The following is a 13,918-nucleotide window of genomic DNA, read 5'->3' as shown; positions in this document are numbered from 1 at the left end:
CTCATCTTGGGAAACTGCTGAAATGCGCCGAATTTATGAAGCATATAAACCACATAAATAAATAATTTTAAATAAAATAATAAAATGCCATAGACTATATTTTTCTATTTTTAATATGGATTTGATGGAAACTGAAACTGCTCGGGGCAATTGTCAGAAAAAATAATGATTTGACCTTATGGCAGTCAACTTTTCAAATTCGAAAATCAACCCATGGTTATTTATTCAAACCTAACTGACTTGCAATCTATAAAATTAGTAACTCTAGTGCCAATTTAGAAGCAATTTTCATTGAACCCACCAACGAAAATCAAGCCAACATCGCTCGGTTGCAACTAAACCCAAACTAATTGAAATTCTTTAATTAAGTTAGCCATATTGTTGTTGTTGTTAAAAAGTAGAAGCTTATTTGTTGTTATGTTGACTATTTGCTTTCGAAACACCAGCAGCATTACAAATGTTGCAGTCTTGTATTGCTGCCAATTGCTTTCTTCTATCTTGCATTCTGTCTGGCTTTTGTGTGCCTTGTTGCATGCTTCTACTACGCTTCTACTGATGTTATTGATACTTTCCTCATATACGCTTACAAAGCCAACTTGCGTTGTTTGCTTGGATTTGCGTACTTCAGTTTGTTGACAGTTGCAACTTCTATTTTGCGCCGAGTTTCGATAGAGAATTGAATTAACGACAAAACTTACTAAATGCAAAGCACAGAAACAAGTGGAATTCAAGGTTTTTGAACTATCTGGCGGATTTTCCTATATAGTAGACTGTTTAACCTGTCATGCTAAATAATTACTGTTACAATTAACAGTACGTTTAATTCTTTTACAGTTATTTTCGAGTTTTTATATTTATACAAAACGTGTGCGAACGTGTTGTGGACTTGAGTTTCGTTCGCCAGTGTAATGTGAAATTGGTTAGGTGGCGCTAGCGCATGCAAAAAGTGGAGAAAAGGCTGGCAGTTCAAATAGAGAGACCGTAAGATCTTCTAGTGTGGATATGTATGTATGTATATAAATAGAGATTTTATATATTTTTTGTGAATTGTGATGAACGAATACATAATTAATACATTTATTTCTTAATTTTTGTAAATTATTTTTTTTTTGTAAATATTTTTTTTTTTATTGTAAATTATTATTTTTTTTGTAAATTATTTTTTATTGTAAGTTATTTTTTATTTGCAAAGTATTTTGTTTGTAAATTATTTATTTTGCAAATAATGTTTTTTTGCAAATTGTTTTTTTTTTTGTTGGAAATTATTATTTTTTGTAATTTTTTTTAATATTTTTTTTTGTAAATACATATTTTTTTATTTTTTTGGAAATTATTTTTTTTGTATTTTTTTGTGTAAATTATTTTTTTTATATTTTTTTTTTTTGTAAATTACTTTTTTTTTGTAAATAATTTTTTTTTATTGTAAATTATTATTTTTTTTTGTAAATTATTTTTTATTGTAAATTATTTTTTGTTTGCAAAGTATTTTTTTTTTGTAAATTATTTTTTTTTTGCAAATAATGTTTTGTTTTTTTGTTGGAAATTATTATTTTTTGTAATATTTTTTTTTTTGTAAATACATATTTTTTTTTTATTTTTTTTTGGAAATTATTTTTTTTGTATTTTTTTGTGTAAATTATTTTTTTGTATATTTTTCTTTTGTAACTTATTTTTTTGTAAATAATTTTTTTTATTGTAAATTATTTTTTATTGTAAATTATTTTTTGTTTGCAAATTATTTTTTTTTTGTAAATACATAACTGTTTTTTGCAAATAATGTTTTTTTTGCAATTTGGTTAATTTTGTTTGTAATATGGTTTTTGTAAATAGTATCTTTTTATATTTTTTTTTGGAAATTATTTTTTTTGTATTTTTTTGTGTAAATTTTTTTTTTTTCTAATTTTTTTTATGTGAAAATTATTATTTTTTGTATTTTTTTTGTAATTTGTTTGTAAATTATTTTTTTGATCCATGTAAACCATGCATTTTTTAACTTTTATTAAAAAGCAAGCAAATATACAACTTTCTTTGGTTCAAAAGCGCTATTATTTTGTTGTTGTTTTTATTGTTGTTGTAATTTGCGTTCAATTGTTGGCGGAAAAACTCACAATTAATTGAATGTTACTGTTTTCAAGCAAACACAAAATTAGTCTGCACAAACTCTTAAGTGATTCCATTGAATAATACAATGCAGAATTCAAAAGATTTAAGCGACAAACTTTCTTTCAAATAATGCTTATTGTTAGAAACTTCTACAAAATTCTACTTCTTGGCGGGGTAAAAGGTGAAAGTTTGTTATTTGCTAATACACTTGAATGAAATTCAGCGCTACAATCTCCGATTATATTATTTAGATCGAACTGCTATAACATATAGCTGCCATACAAACTCACCTACCAAAATCAAGCCTAAGATCTATTTATAACCTTTCTTGCTATAAAACCTGCATCTATGTAGGGTATTATAGCTTCGATCTTGCCAAAGTTAACTTTTTCTCTTCTTTAAACGAAATATGCCTTATTTCTAATGTAGCATATACGTATGTAACGGGTGATTTTTTTGAGGTTAGGATTTTCATGCATTAGTATTTGACAGATCACGTGGGATTTCAGACATGGTGTCAAAGAGAAAGATGCTCAGTATGCTTTGACATTTCATCATGAATAGACTTACTAACGAGCAACGCTTGCAAATCATTGAATTTTATTACCAAAATCAGTGTTCGGTTTTTTTTTTTTTTTCGGACAAATTTTGTTCAGCGATGAGGCTCATTTCTGGTTGAATGGCTACGTAAATAAGCAAAATTGCCGCATTTGGGGTGAAGAGCAACCAGAAGCCGTTCAAGAACTGCCCATGCATCCCGAAAAATGCACTGTTTGGTGTGGTTTGTACGCTGGTGGAATCATTGGACCGTATTTTTTCAAAGATGCTGTTGGACGCAACGTTACGGTGAATGGCGATCGCTATCGTTCGATGCTAACAAACTTTTTGTTGCCAAAAATGGAAGAACTGAACTTGGTTGACATGTGGTTTCAACAAGATGGCGCTACATGCCACACAGCTCGCGATTCTATGGCCATTTTGAGGGAAAACTTCGGACAACAATTCATCTCAAGAAATGGACCCGTAAGTTGGCCACCAAGATCATGCGATTTAACGCCTTTAGACTATTTTTTGTGGGGCTACGTCAAGTCTAAAGTCTACAGAAATAAGCCAGCAACTATTCCGGCTTTGGAAGACAACATTTCCGAAGAAATTCGGGCTATTCCGGCCGAAATGCTCGAAAAAGTTGCCCAAAATTGGACTTTCCGAATGGACCACCTAAGACGCAGCCGCGGTCAACATTTAAATGAAATTATCTTCAAAAAGTAAATGTCATGAACCAATCTAACGTTTCAAATAAAGAACCGATGAGATTTAGCAAATTTTATGCGTTTTTTTTTTTTAAAAAGTTATCAAGCTCTTAAAAAATCACCCTTTACATATAATAAAAATAATTATTTAAATTAAACTCAACACATTTGAAAGTTGGCTTGCTTAATAACCACCAACAATCAGTTAATGAATGTGTGCTAAGAATAGTGTCATTTAGTAAGCGCGCGGTAACTCATCTGCTTGTGCGTTCTAATTGAGCTGAAGCAACCTTGCGCCAACTCATTTGTGTGGAGCCTTAAAAGGCTGTACAAACAACGCGCTTGCGACTGCGCGCTACCAACAAGCAATGCGTTGCAAAAATATAAAATATATAGTATAAAGCAGTAGTTATGGTGAATGATGAATTTTTATTGCCTAATACATAATTCAGCGCTGACACTGGTTTATAGTGTCTACACCCACTACCATAAGTACGACTCCTACTACCGTAGCTAGTTAGGTTGACCATTTTTGGGCGGTGAGGTTTTCACTTTCTGAACAGTGGCTAATGAGTCGGCTACAAAATATAGTAAAGGAGAGTATGAGGCATTTTTTTTTTTAATTTTTCATGCTGATTTGCTATTATGTTTTGCCAAATCTGTTTATGTTTAGTAAGAATTGACCGTAATATTTTTAAGGCGTCCACTTGCAAGTGAAAAAACGCGTTTTTTATGATTTTTTTTTTGTTTTGAAGAAGCATTTTATTTAATGAGTAAATAAAAATGGAATTTACAGAATTTCATATACTTTGTTTGTCTATTTGTTTAAAAAAAATATTGGAATCTCTTAACCTTATAACCGAAAGCCGCTTTTCTGTGAAAAAATTCAGACTTCAGTAGGGCTAAATATTTTGAAATGATTGTATGAATCATATACATTCGATCCTAACCTGCCAGCTATGTATATCTAAGAAGCCCGTGTGAAAATTAGAAGTCGATCAGTACGTTCGTTTCGGAGAACTTTTCCTCCTCAAAAATTCTTACAAATACGCTCATATCTCCGAAATATTGTCGGATCACTTTAAAATTTTCCGAGAATATTCGAAAATATATGTACACCCGATTCGGAGTGCACCACACCTCGATAATCGAAGAGAACTGTCAATATAACCTATGCTAGTGGGAAAGCATTGTTTCACAGACGTTTAATTTAAATTAAAAAGTCTTACTACTTTTAGCTCACATCTATTCACTTGCTACATACTTTGAGTATTGTTTCAATGCTTCATAATTTTCGAAAATTCAATTAACAGTGTTGCTGCTGATATCGTGGAGAAAGTCAGAGAGTCATAAATGAAGTTATTTGTAAATATGTATTTACATTTTTCTTTTCATAAAAGAATTCTTAATAATTTCGGCAAATAAAAGGAATATTCTTACACTTCAAACAGATTGTGCTAAATATTCGCCTCAAAGGCTATTGTGTAAATATACTCGTAAGCACATACCTCTGTGTAACTAAGTCAACAAAAGCCTCTGTATGTGCGGCTATCTGAGTTTTCGCATTTTACGCCGGCTAATTGCTGTGCGTTCCATGCTTTTATTATGTTTTGTTTGGTTTTTACAACTTTACATTTATATTCGCCAACACAGTTGTCAATTGTGGCAGGTACGCGCTTATACAAACATATGTATGTATGAGTGCGTATTTGGCTAATAGCAGCACATGCACCCATTGACACTTCATTTACTCTTTGGACCAATGTACTGAGTGTGGACTGGTGAACTGAGTCTGCGAGTAATTTAGTGATAATGTTACTTGACCTTAATATCTGTAGTGTAATAAAACGGTAAAAAAACAACAACAAATAATACAACTATATATATTTGTATGTTTGTGTGCGTGTGTGTGTAAGAAATAAAATAACTTAATTTGCGCAATTAAAGTTCAAAATGTTGTACTCTCATGTGAGAGGTGATTGTTTTTTTTAGTGTTTGTATGTCAACGCGTATGCAACGTGATTATGTGGCACACTTAGTGATATAAATAAATAGAGTACACACATATGTGCGGGTATATGATACTATACAGCATATTTAAAGAAAAAAATTTCCGAGAAGAGGTCTGTGGGCCATTTGAGGTGTTTTGTTTATGATTCTTTTTATTTATTTTTAATTTTAGTAAATTATGGGTATTTTGACCCCTACACCCCTTGACCAAAAACAAAAAAAATCTACGTGTTTGGATATTTGTATATCATTTTCAGTTTTAGCAGCCCAAAATTAACAAGAAATAGCCTCTAACATCGCAATCGAAAAATTACTGTGAATTAGTGTTATTATACTGTCTGAACTACTCCTTCAGTTTTTGAGATATCAATATGAAATTTTGCACATATTCTTACCTCCCCAAGAAGCTGATTACTTGTCGGAATCATTGCTATCGGACAACTATATCATATAGCTGCCATACAAACTGAACGAACAAAATCAAGTGCTTCTATGGAAAACTTTTTTATATGACGAGATATCTTCATGAAATTTGGCATGGATTATTATCTAAGACATCTAAACAATCTCTGAAGAAATTGTTCACTTTGGACAACAATAGCATACAGCTGACATACAAACAGACTGATCAAAATCGCGATATAAATTTTTTTATACCCTTTTATGCTTTGAGAAATGCATCTATGAAGGTTATTAAAGCTACGCTGCTATCAAAGTGCCTTTTTAACGATTTCAGCAAAAGGAATGGGCAAATCGTGTCAAAATGTATAATAAAGCACAGAAATATAATAATTTGTATATATAGATATATGAACGTATTTATTCTTACCCCCCATAAGTATGTATACAATATCTATACGTTCGTGCTAAAAAAGTGACTCTGGTACGCGCATGCGCCACAACAATTTTCCAGCATTACCATATATTACTCACCATAGACTTTGCTCGCATGCGCACAATATTAAATATACATATTTGTCATTATATGCTCATATTATGTGGGATCAAGCGTGGGCGGTTAATCTATTTAAGTAGCTTCGAAGCAGTTGGCACTAAGACAAGTTCACACATAAAATTACTCCAGATAAAGCTGTAAATCGAACAGTCGTTGAGTAGAAAGCGCATTTTTCTTGGTGACGTTGTAAAAAGGAAGAGCCAAATGCATAAATTCATTGAAAGTATGCGCATGCGCAGACAATGGTGCAGAAATGAGGAAAACGCATTTGCAATTAGCACAAGCGCCGCATGCCCTACGAGCGAGTATGTGTGTGTGTGTGTGGGAAAGAGTCAAATGAACGCATGCATGGAAATAATCGCATGAATGAGGAGACCAAACAATGCTTGTGCTGCCATAAATATATGAATATTCTACATACGCATATACATATCTACACAAGCACATTATTATTAATATATGTACATATATGTATATGGTATATGATTGTTCAAATATTTTTGCTTTTATATGCCAATAATTATTGGCCGCTGAATCAAACGACCGACAAGCAAATACATATTTTTAAATTTTTTTGTTTTTGGTATTTGCTTAAGAAAATCGTTTAACAACGCAGATCCACTCAAGTTCATCTGCTCGACGTGATTGCTGCTCTGCGAGTAAATCATCAGCGATAATTTATTGTTAAACCGCCAACTTGTTGTGATCATAAATGCTAAAATTTACATATGTACACGCTCGTTATGTATACTGTGTATGAATGTTTTATGCGATTTTTTTGTGGCGTGCCAATATTACGCTTGTTAGAGGTGGCTATGCAAAGTACCTTGACATTTTTTCATTTTTATTAATTTTGTTTACTGCTTTTCCACACATCAATCTCTCAAGCTTTCTGCAGTGCAGCTTACACATAAATTGTTAATACCAAGTCAAGTGCATAATTATGTACGTATGTGTATATATTTTTCACATAATGTAAGCAAATTAAATGTTTGTGTTAAACTCACCACATTTCAGTCACGAAAACGCAAAGTAGGCTTATTATAATTTTTTTTTGATTTGCTAGCAACAATTATGTTCTTATGAAGCGTTTATTTTATTTACAAGTGATTTGTAATTGAATAAATGCTTGTAGCATGAAATGTTCAGTATTGAAGAATTATGCCAATATAATGGGCACTCGCACTGTCAAGCTCAAAAATTGCGTGCTTTGGGATTAAAAATTAAACAAAACTACTTTAACAATCGCTTAAAAATTGTAAAAGCATATTTCTACATACAACATTTTAAGCATACACGGGGAAATATTTGAAAAAAAATTTATATTTAACAACTTTAACGAGATTTCCAACGGCTCCTAAACAGAACGTTCCTCTCCTGCTGCAGTGATTCGACATACTCTGTGAATGAAACATTTTCTGTTCGAAGATATTGTTCGTACAATGACCTACGATCAAGAAAACAAATTTATAAAATAAAAAAAAGTTAAAATAAACGATTAATTTTTACCAAAAACTGGGGTGGGAACTCTCACCAAAGGAAGTGCTTTAGCTCTACGAATTCGTAGTCAAGCCAATTGTGTTCTACGGTGTAATAGTCTGGTGAAGTGACGCTCGAAAAGGCTACACTCGCTATAAAGCTGGAGCGTGGCCGAAGAGCGGCTCTCATCGGCATCTTCGGTGCACTACCGACTACAACAATAATAATACTTAATGTCTTTTTTAAAATAGCAATCGTGGACGTTTCCGATAGTTTTATTATTGCGAAGTGTAGTCTCAAGGCTTTGGGAAGGTGACTATATGAAGATATTCGTACAAGGGCACCACAAAAATCTCTCCTCTTTCAATTGCATTACTGAAAACTTGGATCACTGCCTCGCAGCGGCCACTCGGGACGGCTTTTTCTCTGCTCACACGCCAACGAAGGAGATGTGAATGGGAAGAAGTCGTTGCGGAAGAGGCACAGTGAGCTTCACAGAGGGTTCGAGGTTAAGAGAGAAGATTGGAAGTGGAGTTTTATGTAGGAAACTCTCCGTTAGTTTTAACTTAAGACTACTGGAACACTGAAGGGTTTTTCAGGCAGAAATGGCTATTATCAAGGTGGCTGCAAATGTACCACCACGAAGTGCAGCCTCTTTCAGGCAGGTGGGCTTTTATTCCAACAGCAGCGCGGTAATACTTGCGTTGATATCGGTAACTGTGTGTTCTACGCTATTCAAAGAGTGTCGGTCCTCATTAGAAATAACATCAAGCTACTTCATCATCAGACTTGTTTGCGTGTTTGGTCACAGTGGAATCGCTGACAACTGCAAAGTTGATGAATTAGCCAAAGGGGCACCCTTACTCCGCTCACATCGAAACGGGATCGAGTTGGATTTCCAATGGCATCTTGCGTTCTAGCGCTGGACCAATTGATCTCGCGTGCGCTTAGCAGGCACTGCTCGACAGCCACTTCCTGTATAACTGGGAGGATCATCTGACCCAGAGAAGAACACAAGAGAACTTTACTTGAGTAAAGTTTATCTAGCCACAATTGTAGGAGTCCAAATTGTGTTCATACAGAAGGCTTAAAATCTTGTCGGACTAGTGTTTAATGGATGGTCAGGTGGGTACATCCAGGTACTTTATTTTACATTGTCCTGCCATTGCAAAACTGAGGCCGAAATATGTCGGTAATCTTATCTTCGGCGAACCAGAAAACATAGCGGAAACTGCTATTTGTCTTTTCAACCAAGTTTTGACAAGCCCAAAGCGCTTTGTCGATCTAGAAAGATCTTATGATCAAGTAAATAGGAGTTTATAGGTACCACAATTGACCTGCGTTCTAAGTTGTCCAAATGAGATCTTTCGTAGGATCGATTTAGTAAAACCTTATAAATATACATATACATATATGTTTGTTAGGGTAAGCAAAAAAAAAAAATTTTGCAACAAAAACAACACCAACAAATGCATTACTAAAATTTGCGGCTATTTTGCATATTTTCGCATGTGATTGCTGCAGTAAAATAAACAACAACGTTGTTGTTGCTGCATTAATTTACAAGCGATAAACTGCTCAAATAGATTTATTGTTTCAAATTTATGTGCCGTTGTTGCATGTATGCCATGTGCAACATGCCATTGTCCGTCGCTCGGCGCTGTCTACTGTCAATCACAGACAAAAGCCCAAACACACTTAATGCAGACAGTTGAATAAGAATGGCAATAGCTGACAGTCCAAGTACTCGCATTGTAAGCAACAACAACAAGAACAGCAACACACACGCATGCTCGCGAGCCAAAGGTATACAAGAGGTGTTTATTTCAAATTCACCGGGAAATTGTGTGGGTGTTCGTTGGAACATAACCAACTTACAGCAATGAAAATAAAAACAACAACAACAATAGTAGTAATAATAACGTTTGTAAGTATGTAAGGTTTGGGCTAATAACGGAAAATAGTTTGAGGAAAGAAAAAGCCAGTTCGCATGCGCCAAATGCGGATATGTGGCAACTGGCAAATTTCAATCATAAACCCTCCACAAGACGCACACACACATGGATACGTGGAGTAGCGGTGTGTGCTTGTGCGCATTTGTTGAAGGAAATCACTTTGACTGGCAATGGCGAAAATGCGAGTCAAATGTTTGCATTTACAATTCAATCATCGTTTCAACAATCAACGTTCGGCGGCAGGCGGTCGGTGTTTGGCGGTCGACGGGCGAGCCGCGGCAGTCAGCAGCCAGGCGTTGAGGTTTGCGATTGATGGAATTGTGGCAGACGCCGTTAGAGTAGGCGTCCGCCGCATTGGTTTCCTAGGTTTTTCCGCTTCGGCCGCAGCTGCCGCATGCAATGCAAACGAGTCGGCTGCAGTTTTCATGCACACTGTAGCTCATTTTCGTTGCAAGTAGCTGCTGCATCACGCTGCATTGGGCAATTTTCCGTCCATTGATCGGCTTGACTGCCATCTTGGCTTACACTCTGCATAGCTGCCTTAATGGAGAGTACCACGTGCACATGCGTGTATGTGTGTGTGTGTGAATTTCGTAATATACTATTATTATTAGGTATTCATTTAATGACTTCACAATTACGCGAATTGTTATTTTCCATTATTTTTGTTGATTTTTCTGCACCTTCAAAAATGTTGGTGTCATATTAATGCTTTGAGATTTTTAATTGCAATTGGATTTTGTATGACACATCTCTTCGTGGCACATAATCGTTTTACGTATATGTATGTATGTGGTTTTGTTAAGCCTGTGATGTCATATGTTAAAAATAATTCGATGTGAGCTTGCATTGCATAAATGCTTGTTGCAGCTACTGCTAGCGTTTTTAATGCTACACCGATCCTTGGAAGGCGTACTCTGATAGGTAGATATACAAAGTTTCTTGCAGGCTTTTAGCGTATGTTCTTTTAAGAACCTTCAAGGAGACCAAAATAAATTGAAATCATGAATGTTGTGGCAATATATCAGAGACGGATCCAGAAATAGTTTTTTGGGGGAAATAAACATTTACTTGAGATGTAATGATTATTATATTAATTATAGTAGTCTTTATACAGTTTAAAAATATTTTATTGCAATATATAATACTGTAGTTAGTTCGTGTATTGAATATACAAATTTCACGAAACAAAACCATATGGGCCTAGTTTTGAGAATTTTTCGAGAGCTTCCTCTGGACTGACTTCTATGTCATGATGCGTGTGCAGCAACGCCAGACCGATCAATCTATCTTGAATCATGTTCCTCCTCAGCCACACTTTCATACGGCGAAGTGCCAAAAAAGACTGGTCAGAGCTCGCATTTGTCATACAAAGTGTGCAGAATATGCAAAGAAAACTATAAATTATGGAGTATAGGTCTACCAGTTCTTCAACGTTTCCAATGCAATAGTAGGTAACTTGATGTTTTTTGACTTTTGCTTCTGCCCCAAACGACACTGCCAGTGATCAAGTTCATCGTCGCGTGACGTTGTTGTTATCCAAAAGTCATTTGAATCTATCTGTCAAGCAGTCAATAAGATTTTCCATTTCTTCAGTTTTCAAAGCACATATGCACTTTTTCTGAAAGCAACAAACTCAGCTGGAATTCATCCAATACTTCTCTAGAAAAGCGCAACTTCAAATCTTCGCCGATTGTATTCAACAGAGGAATGTACACTGAGGTTCTGTAGTATTCTTCGCAAGTTCTCATGCAGAAATTTTCGCATTTTGTTTCAGCTTCATTCATTTTTGTTGTCAGCCGCAAATTATTGGTTTTTCTTCGTCAACTTTCAGTTCTGCTGCCATTTTATTCGTATATGAGTAAAGGGATCGAAAATGGTTTTCAGTTTTTTTCTTCGATTTCGGAAAGTTACAAGCAGCATGGCTGATGGCTTTGTCAGATCGATCGATTTTTTCTCAAGAATCACGCTGAGTGAATGAATTATAAATATAATATCACATTGGTAAAAAATCCTATAAGAGATTCAAATTAGCACATTACTGGCATAAGTGTCGTTGCTTTTGATCTTACTTCATATTTTTTCAGAGGAGTGAAATTATTAGTAAGCCATTTAGTCCTTTGGTGGGGAAATATCCGTCTCTGAATCCGCCACCGAATATATACAACACCAATCTATAGAACCCTTATGTAGGTGGATTCAAATTATTAAATATACAAATTTATTAGAAAAATTACATAAGTAAAGGGGAGGCAAAATGAAGGCAGAAGTGGGATTGCTTGCATTCAGAAAAGATTCTTTATTGCTAATACTGTCATTTAGTATATTTATTAGAACCATTACATACATATGTATATATAGTATGTTTAGACAATTTTTTCAGAATGCCTAGCAAAGAAAATAATTTTACAACAATTTGTATAACAACAATGCTATAGTATACCGATCCAATAATTTTATTCGGATATAGTAACAATTCAAATGAAATTTCGTGAAGATATCTTGTCAAGTAAAAAAGTTTTCCATACAAAGCCTTCATTATGATCGATTAATTTGAGTGGCAGCTATATGCTATATTAGTTCGATCTAAACGCTACGTACGGATTTTGTACCATTATCTAAGCCAATAATCTATGCCACATCTCGTTGTGATATATCGTCAAACAAAAAAGCTTTCCATACAAGGACTTGACTTTGATAGGGCATCTTGCATGGAAGCTACACGCTATAGTGAACGGATATCGACGGTTTTGCGGAAATGGAAAGCTTCTTGTGGTGCAAAGGATGTGTGCAAAGTTTCCGATCAATATCGTGAAAAGTGAGGGAATATTTCTGGTGTCAACAGGCAGGCGGATCGATCAGATGAAAAATAATATTAAGTACATATGCCATTATTCATATTTTCAGACAGGCTTTATGTGTATATATTCAACTAAAACTTTTAGTTTTTGAGTTGTGATATTCTGCTTGTAAGCAAAACGTTGGTATATTGACAAAAATATTATTATTTATGCTATTTATTTTTAAAAACTATATATGTACACAATTTTACTGTTTTTATTGTTATTTCTGTAATACAAGCCCTTGCTAATCTATTATTCCTCACTTAATTGCCTTTGCAGGTGAAAAATCTCAAGGATATTGAGCTGATCAACAATTCAAACATTTTTATACAAAGTAATATTAACGCGACCGCGCCAACGACAGGCGCAACAAAGGATAACGTAGAAACAACAACAAATGCAAACAAAATACTCACTCATTCACAAAGCAATCTCAAATTGCAACCACTGCAAAATGTTAGTTTTAATTTAAATGTAAATGTCGACGATGAACAAATTCACAACAACAACAACTTAACGTCAATCACTAACTCATCATCATCAACAACAACACCAACAACAGCAACTACCACACATAATGCGATTTGTAACAATTTACTAAAAACAACAACAACACACAATGCGAATGGCAACAACTTACTAAAAACAACAACAGCAACAATACCAAGATGTGCACCTTTGGAAGTGCATAGTGCGAGCGCGCAATTGATGAAGCCGCTTGAAGAAGTGCAGCCAATTGAAAAATTAGCAGTAACTACAACAAATTCGGCAACTGTAGACAACATGTGTACAACAACAACAGTCACTTCAACAACAACACAAACGGCGAACGCAGATGAGCGACACCACAATGACAGAATGCACGACGACAGAATGAAGGTGAAGTATAAAGCGACATACACACACACATATACACATACATACATACTATGCATAAATTCAGACACTTAAGCATTGAATAAGCACCTCAATATTTGCAATTTCGTTGACCATTCTCCACTTGCAGGATAACAACTCCGACTCGGACTCGGCGCTCTCCTCTGCACCGCCATCGATAAGCCCACAGCCGCCACCGGCGGGCCTGGACACAGCCGATATCTGGCAAATGGTGAGTACGCAGTCAAACGCTAAATGATTCAAACAAAAACAAAAAGGTAGAAAGCAAATGCAAAACACCGTTGAAAAACGTGTATTTTAGCTTCGTTTCGTAAACAAGTTTTGGGCTGTGAGGCTTTTGTTTAGCTTTAAAAATACCAATGTGCATATAAATAAACATGTGTACTTACATATGATTAGCGTTGCTCATAGCAGAAATACAAAAGC

The 13,918-nt window shown here is 34.7% G+C and overlaps 1 protein-coding gene across 3 annotated transcripts in view; it reads left to right on the top strand.

Annotated features, from left to right (window-relative positions):
- Positions 1–13,918, top strand: part of LOC105231652 (putative leucine-rich repeat-containing protein DDB_G0290503) — a 134,888-nt gene that overhangs the window by 96,347 nt on the left and 24,623 nt on the right. For all 3 annotated transcript variants that reach the window (XM_049449532.1, XM_049449531.1, XM_049449533.1), the window contains exons 6-7: positions 12,875–13,474; positions 13,602–13,703. In XM_049449532.1, coding sequence (XP_049305489.1) covers positions 12,875–13,474; positions 13,602–13,703 — 702 coding nt within the window. The remainder of the gene's footprint in view (positions 1–12,874; positions 13,475–13,601; positions 13,704–13,918) is intronic.

This window comes from Bactrocera dorsalis, chromosome 2 (genome assembly GCF_023373825.1).
Source record: "Bactrocera dorsalis isolate Fly_Bdor chromosome 2, ASM2337382v1, whole genome shotgun sequence".
NCBI lineage: Eukaryota > Metazoa > Arthropoda > Insecta > Diptera > Tephritidae > Bactrocera > Bactrocera dorsalis.
This window is presented reverse-complemented; position numbering and strand designations above follow the sequence as displayed.